The 19,031-nt window shown below is 25.8% G+C and overlaps 1 protein-coding gene across 1 annotated transcript in view; it reads right to left on the bottom strand.

Annotated features, from left to right (window-relative positions):
* Window positions 1–4,735: 4,735 nt before the first annotated feature.
* The window catches only part of LOC129611951 (leishmanolysin-like peptidase), a 35,968-nt gene continuing 21,672 nt past the window's right edge, over window positions 4,736–19,031 (bottom strand). Inside the window, exons 3-12 of the mRNA XM_055525380.1 lie at window positions 14,671–14,771; window positions 13,329–13,359; window positions 11,641–11,723; window positions 11,182–11,293; window positions 10,446–10,831; window positions 8,905–9,130; window positions 8,634–8,821; window positions 7,914–8,046; window positions 7,303–7,462; window positions 4,736–5,707 (exon numbers count right to left, since the gene is read on the bottom strand). Of these exons, the coding sequence (XP_055381355.1) occupies window positions 5,202–5,707; window positions 7,303–7,462; window positions 7,914–8,046; window positions 8,634–8,821; window positions 8,905–9,130; window positions 10,446–10,831; window positions 11,182–11,293; window positions 11,641–11,723; window positions 13,329–13,359; window positions 14,671–14,771 (1,926 nt within the window). The 3' untranslated portion in view covers window positions 4,736–5,201. The remainder of the gene's footprint in view (window positions 5,708–7,302; window positions 7,463–7,913; window positions 8,047–8,633; window positions 8,822–8,904; window positions 9,131–10,445; window positions 10,832–11,181; window positions 11,294–11,640; window positions 11,724–13,328; window positions 13,360–14,670; window positions 14,772–19,031) is intronic.

Below are 19,031 nucleotides of genomic sequence, written 5' to 3'. Positions count from 1 at the left end.
GTTGTTCTTACTATGTTCTCTTAGAATCACTAAAGGGAAAAGAAATAAACTTGAGTTAATTTTTTTTACTTTTAAATTTTAAAACGGAGCAATTGTAGTCATGAAATACCCTGAGAAATTTTTGATTATAAGCGATTTTGTTTTCAAATGAAAAACTTTACGAGGAAAATTCCACAAACATCCTAATAACATGGCCGAGATTTACATAGCTCAACAAAATTTGGAAAATATATTATTGTATTTAATTCACACTCCAAAAGGTTTCCAAAAGGCATTCTGTATTTCCGTTGCCTCTTCCGTTTCCAAGGACCATCGGAAATACAGAATTAAAATGAAAGTTTTAAGCATGACAAGGAAACTAAAAATACTAAATTTTTTTTTATCATAATTTATTGAATTTACTATTTTATATAATATATACACAGTTATTTTTTTTTTCATGTACAAAACAATGAGAACCAAAGTGGCTTAAATCATAAAATTTTCCTCTTCATTTTTCATTACAGTATTAAAGATTCTTCGCGTACAACTTTCGCGTACCACTTTCAGATTTATTTTAAAATTTAAATCATTTTGTTCCTCACCGCTTTCATCCTATAATATACACACGTACATACATATATAAGTAAAAAATATGAACTTTAATGAATTTGAAATAGACGAAAACAGAAATCCTTTATTTCTTTGCTTACATTGCTGTAGAATTTTATTTTATTAAAAAAATTGTATTAGATTCTTTTAGAGTTTCTAAAACAAATCAACTAAATTCCAACAGTATGATTTTTATTTTCTCAATTATTGATGTTTAATCTGTTTAATCTATCTAGCTATGTTTTTATTGTAATAATACTTCTTGAACTTATAAGAGTTTCTTTCTCCTCTAATATGCATTTCATATGATGGCATCATTGTAGATCGCGCAGTTTTTAAAGAGCGTACAATATGTAAAATTAATACTTTACACAATTTGATTCATCTAAATTTATATATAGTTCAACCTCTCTGTTAATATTTATTTTTAAAAAATAAAACATTAATTTATTGATAAGAGGCTAATTGAGATTCAATTTTTAATAGTGGATAACAAAAAAAATTTCATCTACTATGCTCTATTCAACCTTGTGCCATATGCTTTTTTATGTAGGTTTTGGAATTTTGTCGCGAATTATAAAATTTTGATTTCAGATAACCTGTAGAATAAAATAAAGTTTTATTTTAAAAACAAAATTATTAACAATTTTAAATATTATAAATTATACCCTTCAAAAATAAAGATAGATTTAAGGGCATCGTTTATTGTAAAAATGTAAAAGAAATGGTAATGAAATTTTTTAAAATTTTCTATGATTTTTCTTTTGTTTTTATAAAAATGAAAATTATTTATAAAGAATTTGTTTGAAATATGAGTTTTTAAGTTCTCATGAGGAAAGCAAAAGCGCTGAAACAATTTATGTATGTATGATGCAATATGCTTATTACTTAAACTAGTACAGAAGAATATTGTTATTCTTGGTCTACAATCCAATCTATTGAAATTTAACTCAAAAGAAATTCCAAATTTAGCAATACTAATGAGCTTTGCTAGGAGAATAATTGCAAGATAATCTAGGAGTATAATTGTGTTTTTAAATTTTCGGAGTCGTGTATTTCTAGGGTTCTCAGAACATGATGTCTACATTATTGCTATTTCGAATAAAACACAATTGAATTCTTTTTGTATTCTTTTTGTTTTACAAAACTAGTGAAATTTAGTGAAGATGGTTTAAAAAGTTAGCATTCTCAAATGTTCCTACTAAATATTATATGGCATTAAAGTTTTGACAAATTTTTCTAAATTGAATTAGATATACAAATTGTACACTTTCCCAATTGCAATTACTTTCAATATAAGTTCACTTATCTACATAGTTGTGAATGATTAAAAACCTCCATTTTGCTTATATGAAAAATGCCAATATGAACAATTGAATATGAAATGTATGAATGAATTATGGGCAGATTTTTCATTTTCAACTTGAATCGAAACTAGAATACATTTACATTTCAAAAGCTTACAACATGACATATCTATATTCAACGTACTCTTAGAAAATTTTATGATCTCGAAAATTTTTTGGAGCAATTTTAGTTAGTTAGGCATGTATAACATTTTTCAAGATATTTTTTTAAAACTACTGAAATTAAATTTATTTTACTTGCATCAGAAAGAGCTTAAAGTTTCAAGTATGCATTCATAACTTCTTTTTATCAAGAATGTTGTTATCATGTTCTAAGAGAAATTCCTATAGATTTACAAGACATTCAAATGGAAACTGAAAATTTCTCACAATTATAGTACAATAAAAACTAAATTAAATTCACAATAACAAATAATTTGAAAAGAATATTTTCCAGAAATATTCAAATATAAAATTCCAGCTAGATATTGTGAATAAAGTATAAAAAAATTGTCAGAATTATTAATGGAATCACAACTTTAATTTAAATTTTAAAAATTAATTTTAAAGTAAAACACAAAATTAATAAAATGCTATTGGTGAACAAGTCTACTAAAATGGTAATTGAATTTTATAAAAATTTTAAATTAGAAATTAATTTAGAAATTAATTAAATTCTAAAATTCCTTCTAATGTAAACAAAAATTTCATTGGGATTCTATTATTTTACAATATTACAAAGTCAATTACATCAAAATTTCTTTAGGTTATTATGGGGCAATAAAAATAATTTCAAAATTGCTAAATTTTAATAATAATTAAAATGAGAGACTAAAGAATTTTCAAAATTCAAATTTATAATTATTAAAAAAGTGTTTTTGTTTATTTTGTTTTTTGTAAAATGAAAAAAGAATATTTACTAAAGCCATCACTTTTCTCTTCGCTTACTATTATAGGAAACTAACCATTATTTTTGTGAACTGTAATGAAATTATTTATTTTTATTATATGTATAATATATTAGAAGCCTATGACCAGCTTAATTCAATTATTTACAAAATAAATGATTACAATTTGATAAAATTAGAATTTGAGGATGTCATTATTTGATACGTTTGCAAAATGGGCAAAAGGATATCATAATTATAATAATTTTCATAAAACTAGTTTTCTTGTATTTATTTATCGCTTCATATTATTACTATAAGTATAAGTTAAGACACGGATGTATTTTTATAATTGAAAACCTTTTATGTTATATTACTTATAGTAAATATATAAAGGATAAATCTATTTAGTAATTTGGAAAGGTTCTCTTTATGTGGAATAGAATTCAGTGTCGTATGTTCATTAATTTGCGAGATCAGTGTGGTTGGAATAAGTAAAATGCAAAATCGAAGTAGCAAAAAAAGACTAAGTGTTTTCTTAGATTGTTTATATTGCAAAAAGTAATGCAAAAATATGCTAAGTATATTAGCCATTTGATGATAAATGAACGACCTGTTGTTCAAATACTCAAATGTTATTTAAAAAAGCTTATTTGCTCCTCTGTAAAATATTGAATTTGGTACTTTAGATTTAAATTTATTATTGAGTGATTCGCCCTTCGGAATTACCACAACGACAAGGAATTTAAAAGTGTACAATTTTGGGACATAAAAATTTATGATATCCTTCTGTGTAAGAAGTGATTTCTTAAAATTGTGAACATATTTTTAATATTATTTAGGCCTTAATATCTAAATAAATTTACAAATATTTCTTAAGACTAAAAAAAAAATTTTGTTAATATTTATGATTCTCTTTTTCATTTTAATTGGAAATTTATTTACAATATTATAATGAATGTATAGGTCTTATTTATTAAAATATCACTATCAATTAATGATCAATTAAGACATTAAGAATCCAAGAACGTAAATCAATTTCAGCATTAACTATTCCAAATTATAAAAATATTGAACGAAATATTGAATTTAATAAATATTGTATGTGAATAATTTTCATTTTGCGAAGTATAGATTGCGCTACAGCGAGTAATGAAAATTTACCAAGTATTTTTGTTGTGCTTAATTTAAGGGCTGATTGGTGTCCTGGATTCTTATGTCATTACGATTATTATTGATATTTGATAGTTTCTTTCTACACATATGTAATTGATTTTATTTTCTATTTTTTTTTTATTAATATTAAATTTTTTTTTAATTTTTACAGTATGAATTTATCACAAAGACGTCTTAAAATATTAAATATAAAATGTATTTTACAATTTACGCTATATTCATGGGGTATACACGTATAAGGTGTACAGTTAATATTTATATAATTATTATGTAAATGGAATGCTTAAATTACTAATAATTATTTTATCAACAATTTATCCCAGTTTAATTTTTTTGGAATTCATTTTGGAAATGAAACAAAATTATTTGTTTTTTATTTTAATAATAATCTACATAGAAAAATAAATAAATTACATTTTTAAAATTAACTCTAAATTGGAAGTAATGCGTTTGGGTACTTTAATACAGTGTAGACCAAAAGTATTTAGCCAAATTGTTAAAATATTTTGAAAAATAACTTTAAATAGTGGTTAAACAATTGGCAATAAAGCAAATATTTGATTGGAATTTTTTTTACTATTTGAAACCTTTTTTAATTTAAGTTCGAAATATATTCAGTTGTAGATTTTATGTTTGATTGCGTTCGTATATTTTTAAAACTAAATTATGTTCCTCATTTTTAGGTCATCGATAAAATTATTAATTTTTCTGAGTAAATGGGACATTAACAAATAATTGCCAAAAATTTCCGGTCACATTTCTAAAAAAAACAATGAAATACTCGATTCCAAGTATTTTCTCATGCACGAGCGTTAAATACGAGATTTTAATCAATCATTCAATCTACAATTTTAATTTATAGATGGCAGTTCTGTAAAATTTTATTGGTTCTCATATTATTTATGCTATGACAATGAATTACAAAACCAACAGGCGACAAATTCCGAAACTAATATCCACACATTTACTTCCAGTCGAAAATTAAAAGTTTTATTATACTAATTCTTAAATAAAACTGTAGGTTTTACATTACATTCTGTCAATTTTAAATTCTAGTAGTATAGAAATAGTTTTGAGCAATGAAAATTTTGTTTTATTCCCGCTTTCTATATTTTTTTTATCAAATAATTAATTATTAATAATTAGTATAACTCTTAAAATTAATTTTATTTATTTAAAAAAAAATGTAAAAAGAAATTCTTTATCTAACTCCCAATGTCGCTTGATTTAATTGTGATGATAACATAATTAAAGCTATACTTTTTATAAATAATTTACCATAAAATTCTAATTTATTTGTGTTGCGATATTTAATGTTGGCAACACCATCACAATGTAATGAATCATATGGATATTGATAAGCAACTGGTGCTTCTTCTTTTAATCGACAATTTTGTTCGCCACGCTCTGTAAAGTAATCATTACATATTTCATGACACGATGGACAAACAATTGCCCCTTTATGTAACCAACCATTTGACATTATATGTATTGTTAACTGTTGTCCTGGATAATAACATTCATAGGTATAATTTCCAACAAGAATACTTAAACGTCCATTTTCACATTTATATTTATAACATCCGGAACCCCAGTGTTGCCATTCTCTTGTTTGACGACATGAACGTTCCTCCCACATATTTTCTGAATGATCAAAGCATTTCGAATTCAGGCCGTAAGCTTCAAGAGCAAAATTTTTTTCTGGTTCTGTAAAGAAAAGTATAAAAATAATTGAAATGAGTGTTAATTGTAAATTAAAAGCTGTAAAAGAAAAAAATGTTTATTCAATTACTGAATTGACTTCAGTTTTTAAAATTTTAAAATTTAGAATACTTTTCCGGGGAGATGGCAACAGTTTTCGAAAAAAAAACCTTTTAAAGCTTCTCTATTTATAACAATTTAATTTGAAATCCGACTTTCATGAAAACTCTTTAAGAAATGTTATTTGTGTAAAAGTATTTAACGATTTTCAGTACAGTCAGTTAAAAAATTAACAAAGCTCGTTTTCAGTCTTCTTCCAATTGCCATCTCTTTTTGTATCCAAAAGCCAATAACTCACAAAAAATCAAAATATGTCCTGAAATTTTCTTTAATTAAGTTACTAAATTCTATTACGGAATTATTCATTTATTTTAAAATTGCAATGTTACTAGGTATTTTTAAAGTACCTCAATTCTATTGCATCCTATAGTGTGATTCAAATTCTGAACTAAAATTTTCACATTCATAAGAAATTCGTTTTGTTTCGAACAAAAGTAATAATATGCCCCCACTCTTAAAAACTTAATATTTATCCTTCATTCTAATTTTATTACTTGCTCAACAGGTGGAATAGACAATAAAACTGCGAGAATGTCATCTTCCACAGATGGGTTAGAAATTTTATTTCATAAAATGTAATTAACTTATTTGCCGAAATGGCAAGACGTTACGAAAGGAAATAAAATTTGTATTTGCTGGAGCGTTTATTTTTTTATTTTTTAGTATTAATTTAGAAAAAAAAATTTAATTGAATTTTTCTTTCCTTTTCCATTTTTATTTTTAAATATTTTCTTTTTTGTATTTGAATAAATCCTTGGAGGGTGATCACAAAATTAAGATGATTCCTCTAGGTATTTTTAATGGCATTTGCTTTGTCTCAGCGTTTTCTTTACTTTGTTTTTGTTGTCCTTTAATTAAGAAACATTGGAGTTTTTTTCTTATTTGTTTTGTTTTGTTCAAATTACTTATAAAATAAAGTCATTTTGTTGTTCTCTTCTTACAATATAAAATGCAATGTATGTGTGTCTTTTATTTTATTTTCAATTTCTTTAGTTAGGCCCCACATTCTGAAGATAAACGTAGAACATGAATAAAGTTTGACATTTTTCAACTGTAGATGTGAATGAGAGAAACACATATTTGCTCGTTCAGAATCTAAATATCCTTATTTGAACTCTTTTGCAACTAAAAGATTTTGTATACTTAACACATTAAGATTTTGTTTGTGCACGTGTGCAATTTCTTAAATACGGAAATTTTCTAAATTAATTTTTTTAATTATTAAAGATAAAGCAATCTTTGAACTTAAAATACAAATTAATGGTAATACTTATAATGGGAATTGAAGTAATAACGGGATATGGTATGAGAGAACCTTTACGTAACTTCATTTTGTGTAGATACAAGTAAAATATCTAATTGGAGTTGACATTTTTAAAGCAACGAATGAGATATTCATCGACTCGCTGTTAGTTTATTTGTTTAATTGTATATTCAATAAGCCCTTAACGTTATTTTCAAAATTTCTAATTTTTACTTACTCGGATTATTGTCTTGGTATTGGCAATGTGATCCACGAACAATTATATTTTTGCTACGCCACGTAAATTCTTGTATATATGGACAGTGATCTGCTAAAGAAACCGACCCACCGTAATATCCTTCCTGACCTCTTGGTACATGTTTTATATGATCAAAATTCTAAGGATAAACAACAAAATAAATTTATTAATTTCATACTTAAAAAATAATTTCATCTCCTTGAAAAATGAAAAGTCAAGTTGAACGAAAACCATTTTTACTTTAAAATTTTTATTAATGTTATAAAAAATTTTTTTTAACAGAAAACCTTTCGCAATCAACACAAGAAATTTAAGATCCAAGAATAAGATGAAAAAATTTTTATCCTTTATGGTTTTGAAAATTTAAATGATAATTTACAAGGACATGATTTTTTGTTTTCGTTATGAAAAATAAAACTGAAATGGTAAAAAATATTTTAAAGGGTTCAGAAGTGTTTTTATTGAGAACGTAAAGTGTTTTCAAAATCATTGTTACAAAAACCCTTCAATTTTAAAGTGTACTATAAAAAATGAAATAAATTTGAAACAAATTGGACTTCAAAGATGAGATGTGGTAAATCATTACTTACCTGATATTGTCTTGGTAGTTCATATTCATGTCGTACTAAATTACATAAAGCTACTGAATTACGGTCATTTGTACATTCGGTTTGTAATGGATCACGTTTCACTTTCGAGCAAAATGGATGTATTGAACGCCCACTAAAATTTTAAAAGTGGATATTTAATAAAATTAATTTTTAAAAAAAACATTTTTGTTTTAAATTAAATAATAATTTTGTTTTGATCAAACTGTGGTCTGTGAATTCAACTATAGTCGTGTGTGATTACTATACTTGCTAGTCTGTACTTCTAAGCCATCTAAGCTATCTAATAGAATTTTATTGTTGAATCTGCTGTGAGGAACCTAAAACTTTTAAAAACTATTCCAAATGTAAAGTTTAATATTTCCATTCAGTAATTAAATATAAGTGTGGCAGATTTAACAATGCTATTGGAGAATTCCACATCTACTATTTATTACAGGGCCTATCTATTACACTCAATAGTCTAGCAAGTATTGATTCCTATATTTCAAAAATTCAACCAGATAATTATGAATCGTGTACACAACTTAAGAAAAATAAAATTTTTGAAATGTAAGTGCAATAATTAATTTTAATTTTCATTCAAATGATGATTTGGAATGCTTTGTATGTATGTACTCTGTTTGTACATACATTAAAATCTTGAACCCGAGAAAATTCAATAATGTCAATTAAAAGAAATAATTTTTACTTAAATATTACCTTTCCATATTACTTTCAATCCAAGATTTACAACTTCTCATTGCAAAATCACATCCAAGTTTATAACCCCAGCTTAATGGTTGTGCCATACTATAATTTGCACGATACCATCCGGAATCTTCCATTAATGCAAGTGTAATTCGTGAAAATACTGGGCTCTGTGTATGTGTTCCTGTCATCGCTTCATTCTAAGAACAAAATATTGAATACAATAGCGGCAAATATAGTTATTATATTTTTTGAAAAACTTCAAAGGAAATTTCTTAACTACCTCCAAAATTCTTTTCTCCCAGTGTGTTAAAGCAGTACCCTCACCACCTTGATCCTCTAATTCTGCGCCCTCTAATTCAGGACAATTAAAATGTTTTCGTACTTCTTTACGTACTTTTGGTGTTACCATAACATCAAGAGTTTTATTAACATAGCCGCCTCGTACAGCCCAATTAGTTCTTACAACTTTTCGTATTGTTTTATCACTCCATTGATGAATTTGCAATCTACAAGGAAATAAAAAAATTTATAATTTTATTCAAAATAAAATAAAAAAATTTGACGTGGTCAGAATGTAACCGACTGCTAACAATATTTCAGACTTCTGCAAAAATTTTGTAAAAGGTTATGGACGACTCCTTATGAATAAGAGTAGCTAAAAAGTTCGGCAGTTACTTTTCTTGACAAACAGAACTCAAATACTAAGCATTAAGAAATTCGGTAAATTATTGATCAGTCGATTTTGAGGTATATCACATCACCTTCTTTCCCTTATTGTATGCAATGTGCCTATAAATTTTCATAATTACTATTAGCCTCATTTCAAGAACAGAAACATTTTAAGTGAACGTCCTCTAATGTCACATTTTATGTATAAATGTAAGTGTTCGTATTAAATTAGGTTACTTTAAAAATAGAAATCAATTTATTGTACGCCATTCAGAATTTGATAGAAAAGTTTTTTCATAATTTGATTTACTTCCTGTTGAGTGGGTGTATCGTTGTTATTATATAGAGTCGCGCTGGTATGACTGTAATATTTTTATGTTGTTAATTTCATATTTAAGAATTTAAAGCTAAAAATGAAAATTAATGTCGTATTTTTTCTAAAAGATTCCCTGAAGAGTTTGAATTCTCTCGTTCACACGAGTGTTTACTTAATTTCTGTTTGTTTTTGAACGGAAAAAAAAGTCCATTTGCTCGCAATGTTCCATAAAATTCTTAGAAATATTTCGACTCAAAAGATAACAAAAAATTCCTTAACCAAAAATCTTTGATCTCAAAATTACCAAAAATTTGTATATTAAATATACATATATATGTATATAATTTATGAGGAAAACTTAAAAGTTTTTTAATAAAAATTTACAATTTTTTCAATTTGATTTCTTTTTGATATAGACAACAAAAATATTTTAAGCCTGTACAAATAATATAGGCTGCCACAGTAACAACTTGCTATTTTTATATATTACACAATCCTTCTTGTAGCACATTGTTAAAGTATTAAAAGGATTTGTAGTTATGATTGTAACTACAGTAGCATTATTTCACTTTCATTTACAAAGTATGGAAACATGAAAATTGTAGTAAAATTTTTTTAGTAAAAAGAGAAAAATGGATCTTTAATTGAATAACACGAACAACTCCTCGAAAATTAGTTGAAATGAATTCAACTTCTTCCTAGAATTTAGTTCTATTTCTATAAAATTTCAAAATTCAAGAAAAACGAATTGGAACATACGGAAAATAATTCTATAAAGTCTGCCTTTAACTTATCGTCTTCGATTTGCAGCCATATAGGTACATAAACAAACTTACTTTTCATTTAAATATGGTTTCCCTGTATCTGAGGTCCTAGGTGTTCTTGGATTACCGTCTTCATCACGAAAGAATGCATATAAACTAACAGAAAATCCTAATGCATGTAAAATTTCATGTTTAACCGTTGACAGTAAGGTTTGTAATTCTTGTGGTTTTGTGCTAATACTTTCAGGACAAAGATTTGCATGACCGGCAATTGGACGATCCATAGCGGCTTCTTGTTGACAATGTGCTGCGTATGCAACAGTTAATCCTTTATGACAACGTTCTGTTTGACGTGCCGATACATAAAAAACAAAATCAGCATTTTCTATTCCAGGACCAGGAGTAGATCCCTGTTCAATGCGACAATTTTGACCAGTTGCATTACAAATACGGCAAACCTAAAAAATAAATAAAAGCATAATAAACCACATTATAGAAACCATTATGTAAAAAATGAAGATAAAATTCGTGTAATTTAAAGACCACAGACAATGTTCGAATTATTCATTCATAAAATTTTTAAATTTCGCACATTTTTCTTGAATATTTTTAGATTGTTCTTTAAAAATACTTTTGCAAAATTCTAAATATAAAAAAAATTTACATCATTGAATCTGATTATTCAAATAAAATTCTTTTAAGACAAAATTATTGAAAACTAAATGGTAAGATCTGAGAAGGAAAAGCCACAAAATAAAGTCAAACCGCAAGTTTTTTAATTCAATAAAATGTTCAATTAATTACTTACATCCAAATGAATTTCTGGTACTTCAACTTCACCACACATCGTAACAGGTCGGCATGTATCAATACAATGAGTCTTTGCATTTTTAACAAATACTTGAGAGCTATCACATTTTCTGTAAAATAAATATTTTTTTAAATTCTAAAATTAATAATTTAAAATGACAAGTTCATAGATCATAAAATTTGACATAATAAAATTCTAGAAATCTAATTAAAACTGATTATTTAGAAGGCTAAATATTTAATTTATTTAATAAATGTGTATTTAGTTAATAAATTTAATTAATCACTCCATTTATTAAAGAAATCGTAAACAAATACACAACTTGAATGTCATTAGTTATCAAATTAATGACATTCATCATAAATTGTCATTCACAAATGTCATTGTGTAGACAGTGATTTTGTTTTTATTTATTACGGTAGTGAGTAATAAGAAAAAAAGGGAAAATTTTATTACCTATTCAGCCTAATGATGCCTTTCGTTTCTCGTACCATAAGAGCTTTCTGCCAAAAATCCACAGCTTCAGGTAAAATTGTATTCTGAAAATATAAAATTATTAAAGCGAGCACTTAATATTAATATTTAAATGTAATTTATAAGAATTTGTTTTTGTCCATAAAATAGTATTGAAATTCAAAGGAAAATCCCATATAGAGAGAAACTAATCTGTATACAACAGTTGTTAGCTTGCCAGATTTTAATGGTTTAACGCGAATTCTTTAAAAATATCCACAAATATAAGAGAACATCCTTAAATTAAGGGCATATTTTGACAATGTTTTTAAAGAGTGTGAAAGATGATTGTAAGAATTTCCTAAATAATATGTGACCTACAAACGACATGTGAAATTTGTTGTTTAAACAGGTTTTAGGGCACACATGAAAATTTATTCAATTTTTGAATTTTTCTATTCCTTTTACTTATTCCAATTATATTTTTAAAAAAATATTCAAAATGCAAGGAAGTATGATGTCAAGAATTCCTTTTAATTATTATAATAAATATGGAAATTTACATAATATTTTTTATTTAATTTTATTAATTTTATTATAAAGGAACCATTTTGTTTCAAATACGCTTTAAGCAAAAAAGAATAACTAATGAAGGAAATTATGCGTGGCTGTCTAGTCGTCTGGAAATTTTGAGAATTTTTTTTTTTGAATAGAGAAGAAAATATTCGAAGTTGAGTGTCCTTAGAAGGGCGTAAAAAATAACAAAGTAAAATGTAAATGAGAGCGTCACTTCAATTTAATGCCAAAGCATAAAGGGGAAGTAATAACGATAATAAATATTGAAATGTTTAAAGATTGGAAAAAAAGTGTTTTTCCATTTTTTACTTGGTATTCTCATTAAAAACTCTTACCACTAGTTAATTGTGTGTATTCTTTGCGGCTCTTTAGGAATAAGCGAATATTAATAAGCTTCAATTAACAGTCAATTTAATTACAAAATATCGGGAAATAAATTGTATTTTTTTTTTTTATATAAGTAAATAAATTATTTAACTTGTGCAGAATTCAAACAAAACTTTGGCGTTAAAGTGAAGTTTTTGTTTTAACGAATTGTATACGTAACAATTTTATAGAATTTAAAAGCTTCTTTTGGGAAGCAAGAATTAAAATGCCCAGATGTAGATTGCTGTTAGTTTGAAAATTCACAAAAGAAGCAATAGAAATTAGATCAAAAGTACTTACTTCTTAAAAATAAAAGGAAACGGAATATTTTAAATTAGTTCCACATGGCATTATAAATTAAAGCCCTTTAAGTAGCACAAAATATGTTTATGCCAATATTTGTGGCAATTTATGGCAATATTTTATGCCAATTTGTGCGAGATTGTAAATTACAGATTGCAGAATCCCATTGAGAGATATGTTACCAAGGAAAAGTTCCACTTATGAGTACCGGAGCCAGTTATGGGTAATCATAACTGTTCCATATTCACTCTTATATTATTCCGGTCGCAACTAAATACTCGAAGACAACCCTAAAGAAATTGCACAGGAGTTCCTCATTATTGTGCCAATTGTTTTTGTATATATATATTTTTTATTCAAAACCTCTTAAGCTAATTGACGAATTGATCAATTTCAAGCATATTCTTTACATTATTAACAAAAATATTATTAAATTTTATACTTACATTTATTAATTCGAATTTTTGATAATCCAATCTAAAAATAGAAGAAAAAAAAAATAAATTTTTTAATAATTTGCGCTGTTAAAACTATAAAATTTCCATGAAACAAAAAATATATTTAGGTATTTTCATGTATATGTATTTAGTAATATGGAAGCTATGCACTACCCAATGTACATAAGTATATTGTTCTCTTGAAGTTTTTATTAAGAGGTGTACTCTTTAACAATATTTTTTCTCGGAATCCATTACACATTTTTTTATCAAGAAAAAAACCAAATTGCGGTAGTAAAAAAAAATCCGGCTTTATAGAAATAGGTAAATTGTTTCATATTGTAAATTGAATACCATGAACACATTCAAACCTTTGAATATTTTATTGTATTTGAGGATAACGAAATGTTTTTTACTATAGGACCTATAAAATAAGAAGCTTTACCATGTAACTGTTTATAATACGAGTAGCTACTTATTTAAATTTTATTTCGAATTTTAACTTAGAAGGGTTATAACTTTTGGAATGCTTGCGTGTACTGCCGCAAAATTTATATTGCCTTACTACTTTAAACAAAAATAAAATAAAGATTTTTCATTATTTTGTCATGTGTATGAAAAAATGATAAGAGCGGAATGAATTTTTTTATTGAAATTAATATAAAAATGTAACTTTGGAGACATATTTGACAGAACACACTCAAAATTTAACATTTTCGAACAAAATCTTTTTTTACTTACAAGTGATTAATCTAATTATGGCTGTAAGAGGTGTAGCTTCAAGCTTAAAGAATTAAACACTCAATTCATCTTTTACCAGTGTTTTTAGTTTTTGCCCTACTACTTTAATTTTTCATTCACAATATTTATAACCGATTTGAGCTAACTTACTCTGAGTCAAACCGAAAAACAGGTTTAATAAGACCTACAGAAAAAATTCTGCATACCAAAATTATTTCTCTGAATCCAAAAACAAATTTTAGGAAAAATAAATTTTACAATTTTTTAATATGCAATTTGTATTTTAAATTAAATTTATAAATTCAAAACCTGGGGTGAGCTCAAACCTTGTGATTCATAATTTTCATATAAATATGAAATAACCTTCAAGAAAAAAGAGTACAACACAAGTTCTAAACCCTCCGTAATTTTTTTCATATTCATAACATTTTGTGTTCTTTACCAGCTGGCTATTTATCCTTTTTTTTTTCTTGCATAATAATTGAACAAATTTAAGTACATACACGAAAACTATTTTAATACAACCAGCAGGATACAAAAAATATTTTCTTTGCTTAACAAGAAAGAAGAACACCAAAAATACCTAGTTTTTATTTTTAAAGAAACTTACTTGTATACAGAATTATCATAAAACAGTGTTATCCTTAATGGTTGTTCTATGCTTCGTTTCCTTATTATATGAGCTGGTTCTGTGTGAACACCATGTATAACCTGAAAATTAAAAAAAAAAACTTTTTTATTTTTTTGTTGATAACGTTTTAAAATTTAAGGTAATAAAGAAAAAGGAATTAAGAAATTTAGTTGAGAGTTGTTTTGAAATTTCCCTATAACGTATAAAAACTGCGAGATGGAACAAAATTCTGTTATAATGTAAAAGGATAAACGAAACTTAGTTCTGCTATAAGAAGAAATTTGAGATTTTCTGTAAAACAAAAAGGATTCAATAAGATGCTGGAAATCACTACCTTCAAAAATAACAAATTTTTTATAAATTGAATAAATTCGCTTGATTAAATTTTTCATATTCAGTGCAAATGCAATAAGCACTTCAAAATCAATACAAGAATAGAAGAATGAAAATTGGGCACATAACAGATTTACAAATTACTTCATTTGTGACCTTATATTATTTACAAATACAACTTTCCTCGCTTATGTTTTGTATAATAATTCTACTTGTTTAGTTTATATAAAGAAATGGTGAATTTGTTAAAAGGAGGACGAAAATATTTCTTTTATCGTGAAGCTTAAGGAATAGCTTTAGGATCGTCTTGCAATAAGCTCATATGCGAAAAACATAGCATCAATTATTCATTCTTAGGATTCATTTGATTAAATTTTACTTTTAAAAATTTCATTTATTAAACGTGGTTGAGTAAAATTGCGTCTTATGCTCACGTTTCAAATAAACATCATCATAAATGGTGACAAATTCCAATACATATCTTATTAAACGGTATTAACATAGAATTTACAGATACCTTTCCATAATTTGTTGTTCTACGTTATCAAAAAGTTAAAGATGTCAATTCCATAGTGTGTTGAATACCAACTTGAGTCATAAATACTTGATTACCTACATATAAACATATAATTAAAATTTTGAAAAATTGCATCATAGCTACTATAAATTTTAGTAACGTGTTTTTAAAGCGCCATATGGTTATTCGCTTGGCATACACTTCTATATTTGGAAGTAAAAAATAAAATAATGTGTAAAATGTAAGAGTAATGTAAGTGTAATTACAGTAATGACTTTATACCATCTCATATTTAATATCATGCCTCTCATGTCGCTTTTAATATTTCCTTATTGAAATAAGGAATTTTTCTTTGTTTCTCTAGCCAATTTTAGAAGAAGTTTTTCTGGCATTTATTGAACATAAAATATTGTTTTTATGTTATGATATTGTTTGTTTTATAAATGAATGTATGCAGGTATGCAGGTGCTGCGCTTTTAATTACCATGGTAATATTTAAGACTGTAAAGAAATTTTTATTTATTGCTCACTTAATTAAGTTTCTTGATATTAAATGTTTTTTAAATAAGAAACCTTTTTAAATAATTAAAATTCCACGAAATGTTTTAAAAGTATGTTAGTAAAGTCATCTCAGAAAATTCAAATGTGAGGGTATTAAAGTAAGTATGTCTATGAAATTATGAAATATACGTACATGCAAATATACACATGTACTTATGCTAAGTATGTTGCTATAGATAGTATTAGAAAGGTAAAAGAAAAATTTGTTTTTAAACTTACGAAATTGCAGCATAAGAAAAAATATTGCCAATAAACAATAATTTATTAACATAGTTGACATTTTTTTTCATTTATTCAGTTGAATTTGACGAAAATTTGTAGTTGTATACGGGGTAAGAACTGAGATATTAACTATGACACAGAAGTAAAGAGGCGCTTTAAAAATCGTAAGAAAATTTTAATTCAATTATTCGAGTTTTAAGTAATGGAGAACAGGTACAGGCGCAACGCAAACAAAAACAAACTAAGAGTTCACTTTAAAGCTTAAATGACAGCACAGCATGCCAGACGTGGCGTTCCAAAGTTTAGAATTCTTGCTATGACTTTAAAATTTTTAAAGAATTTTCAAAACTGTTATATGAGAAATTTTGAAGTTCTATTCGAATTTATTGAACTCTTTAAATCTTACGGGAGTGCTTTTAAGTAAAAATACTTTTAAAATCCAATTCTTATTCAAAACTAATTTTAATACTGTTTGATTCATATTTGTATGTACAAATATCAATTATGATTGTAGGGGATTATCGCTAATTAAAAAATTCACAAAGATGACGAATTTAACAAAGATTGAATAGCGCTCTATTGAGCAAGTTAATTTAAATTTGCATAAATTTAAATATTTATGTAAAGCTTAAATTTACCACGCAGGTGCACATATGTAGGTAATTCGGTATTAATACTTCTTTTAATAAAAACCTACACAATGACATTGTCGCATAAATGCAATTATTACTTAACGTAGTTACAATAAAAGTTTTTTAAAAGTTATTGATATTCAAATCACTTACAGCCAATAAATTTGAAAAAATGGAAATGATAAGAAAATTTATTCCAAATAAAATTATTTTTCTTGTAAACCCTAATATGAAAATTAAAAAAAAATTTCTACTTGAAATGTCAATCAAAATGTCTATCAACAATTTTTTACATAATAAATTTGAGTGCTGGTGAGCCGGAGCACAATCATATAATTAGTTTTTAGTAACCATTATTAATAATGGTATTTAAAGTTACTATGTATGCAGAAAACGATTTTATTTAAAAAAAATTTTCATATTCAATTCATGATTGTTAAAGAAATAGAAACAGATTTAAAATAAAAAAAAATTATTTTGTTGAAATTTTGACACAAATTTATGTTTTTTTTATCATTCATACATTCAATGTATGATTTGTTAGACTAAGGTCAGTCTAATAAATCTATATATGTATATTGTATATATATTTGTAATTGATTTGACAATTTATGAATTTCACTTTTGAAAAACGCGCTCAGAAAACTTTATTTTAATCAATGACAATTACCATTTCTTTCAGTTTTCTTCTAAGAACTATGATGTTGATAACGCAGTCATGCAAGAAATGTTTTTGTAAACAAAACTCTGCAACTTTGTCGACAAAATGTGACAATGAAAATTTGTTCAATTTTAATAAATTAACAGAATTGTTGTATTGTGGAAACAAGTAAAAGAACAAAAAAAAAAAATCTACACAGAACTAAAAAAAACAATATCCACAGTGTTTTTGACACACACATTTTTAATGGCTTTCATACGTAAATTATTGTCATGACTCATGATTCACTGCTTCCCACTCTATCTAATTTTTGGTAAAAAATGTATCAAAAGCCAATCAGAACATATACAATTATTATATTATGTATACATTTTGATACAAATCAATAAGAGGCAGAGTATTTTCAGGAACTTTCCAGGACAAACACTCTTATATTCAATTTTTAAGAAATGTAATAAATATGCGTTTCAAGCTTTGGCAAATGCTAATTATTCAAGAACCTTTAGTCTTAACTTAAGAGTTAGACGCATTCGTGAACGATATATTAACTTTGGTGTGGAGTTAGTAACCACTTGAAGGAGTCGTTTGTGTATACTCAGTGTGAAAATTTGCGTTAATTTAGACATGTCCGCCTGTCCAATCGTACGATAACTCAAAAACGAATAAAGCATACATTTAGGTTTTACGTATTTTCTGGAAATTTTTATGGAACGACTGAGCAGTTTTGGGGAGCTGATATACAACTACAAAAGCTAATATTAAATATTCAGAAAAATAATGAAGTTAGATTCATGATACTTGGCAATTACGTGCCGATTATAGTTCTTCTGGAATGAAGAACTATAATCTGATAGGTTTGAGTTACTGAAATAAAATTTTAAATATTTCAATAATAAGTTTTTTTGTTCAAATTGCAGGGTATAATTCCGTTGGTTTAGACTAACAGAAATCTGTTTACTTATTTTTTGTTTCACTGTTTTAAAAAATGTAACAATAATTGCTATGAATGTAATAATTAAAATAGTGGCACGTATGTAAGTAATTATTCATTTAAAAATTGAGGTGGCAGCATAAGTTGCAATAATTTTCATAACTATTTCTACTGAAGCAAAATAACAAAATGTTGTCTGTGATGAAATATAAAGTGAAAAACCGCATTTGTGGTTTTAAAGTACATGAAAAAATGAAAAATTGAATAACAGATTCAACTAACATGCGGTCTTAAATAACCATCATTCAAAGAATAATTTTAATGTTTGCGTAATCTTAGTTGTTGAATCATTGTTAAACTTATTTAAGAACTTTATAAATCAAATGCTGCTCAAGAATAATTATTTATTTTGTGCTTCTTAAGTTCTCCAATTTTTTCCCTTAAAGACCAAGGTCTAATTTTTATAAACTTCACCCTAATTTC

Source organism: Condylostylus longicornis, unplaced genomic scaffold, assembly GCF_029603195.1.
Source record: "Condylostylus longicornis isolate FDR11 unplaced genomic scaffold, ASM2960319v2 ptg000055l, whole genome shotgun sequence".
NCBI lineage: Eukaryota > Metazoa > Arthropoda > Insecta > Diptera > Dolichopodidae > Condylostylus > Condylostylus longicornis.
Note: the sequence above shows the minus strand (reverse complement) of the source record. Positions and strands in the feature narration are given on the sequence as shown.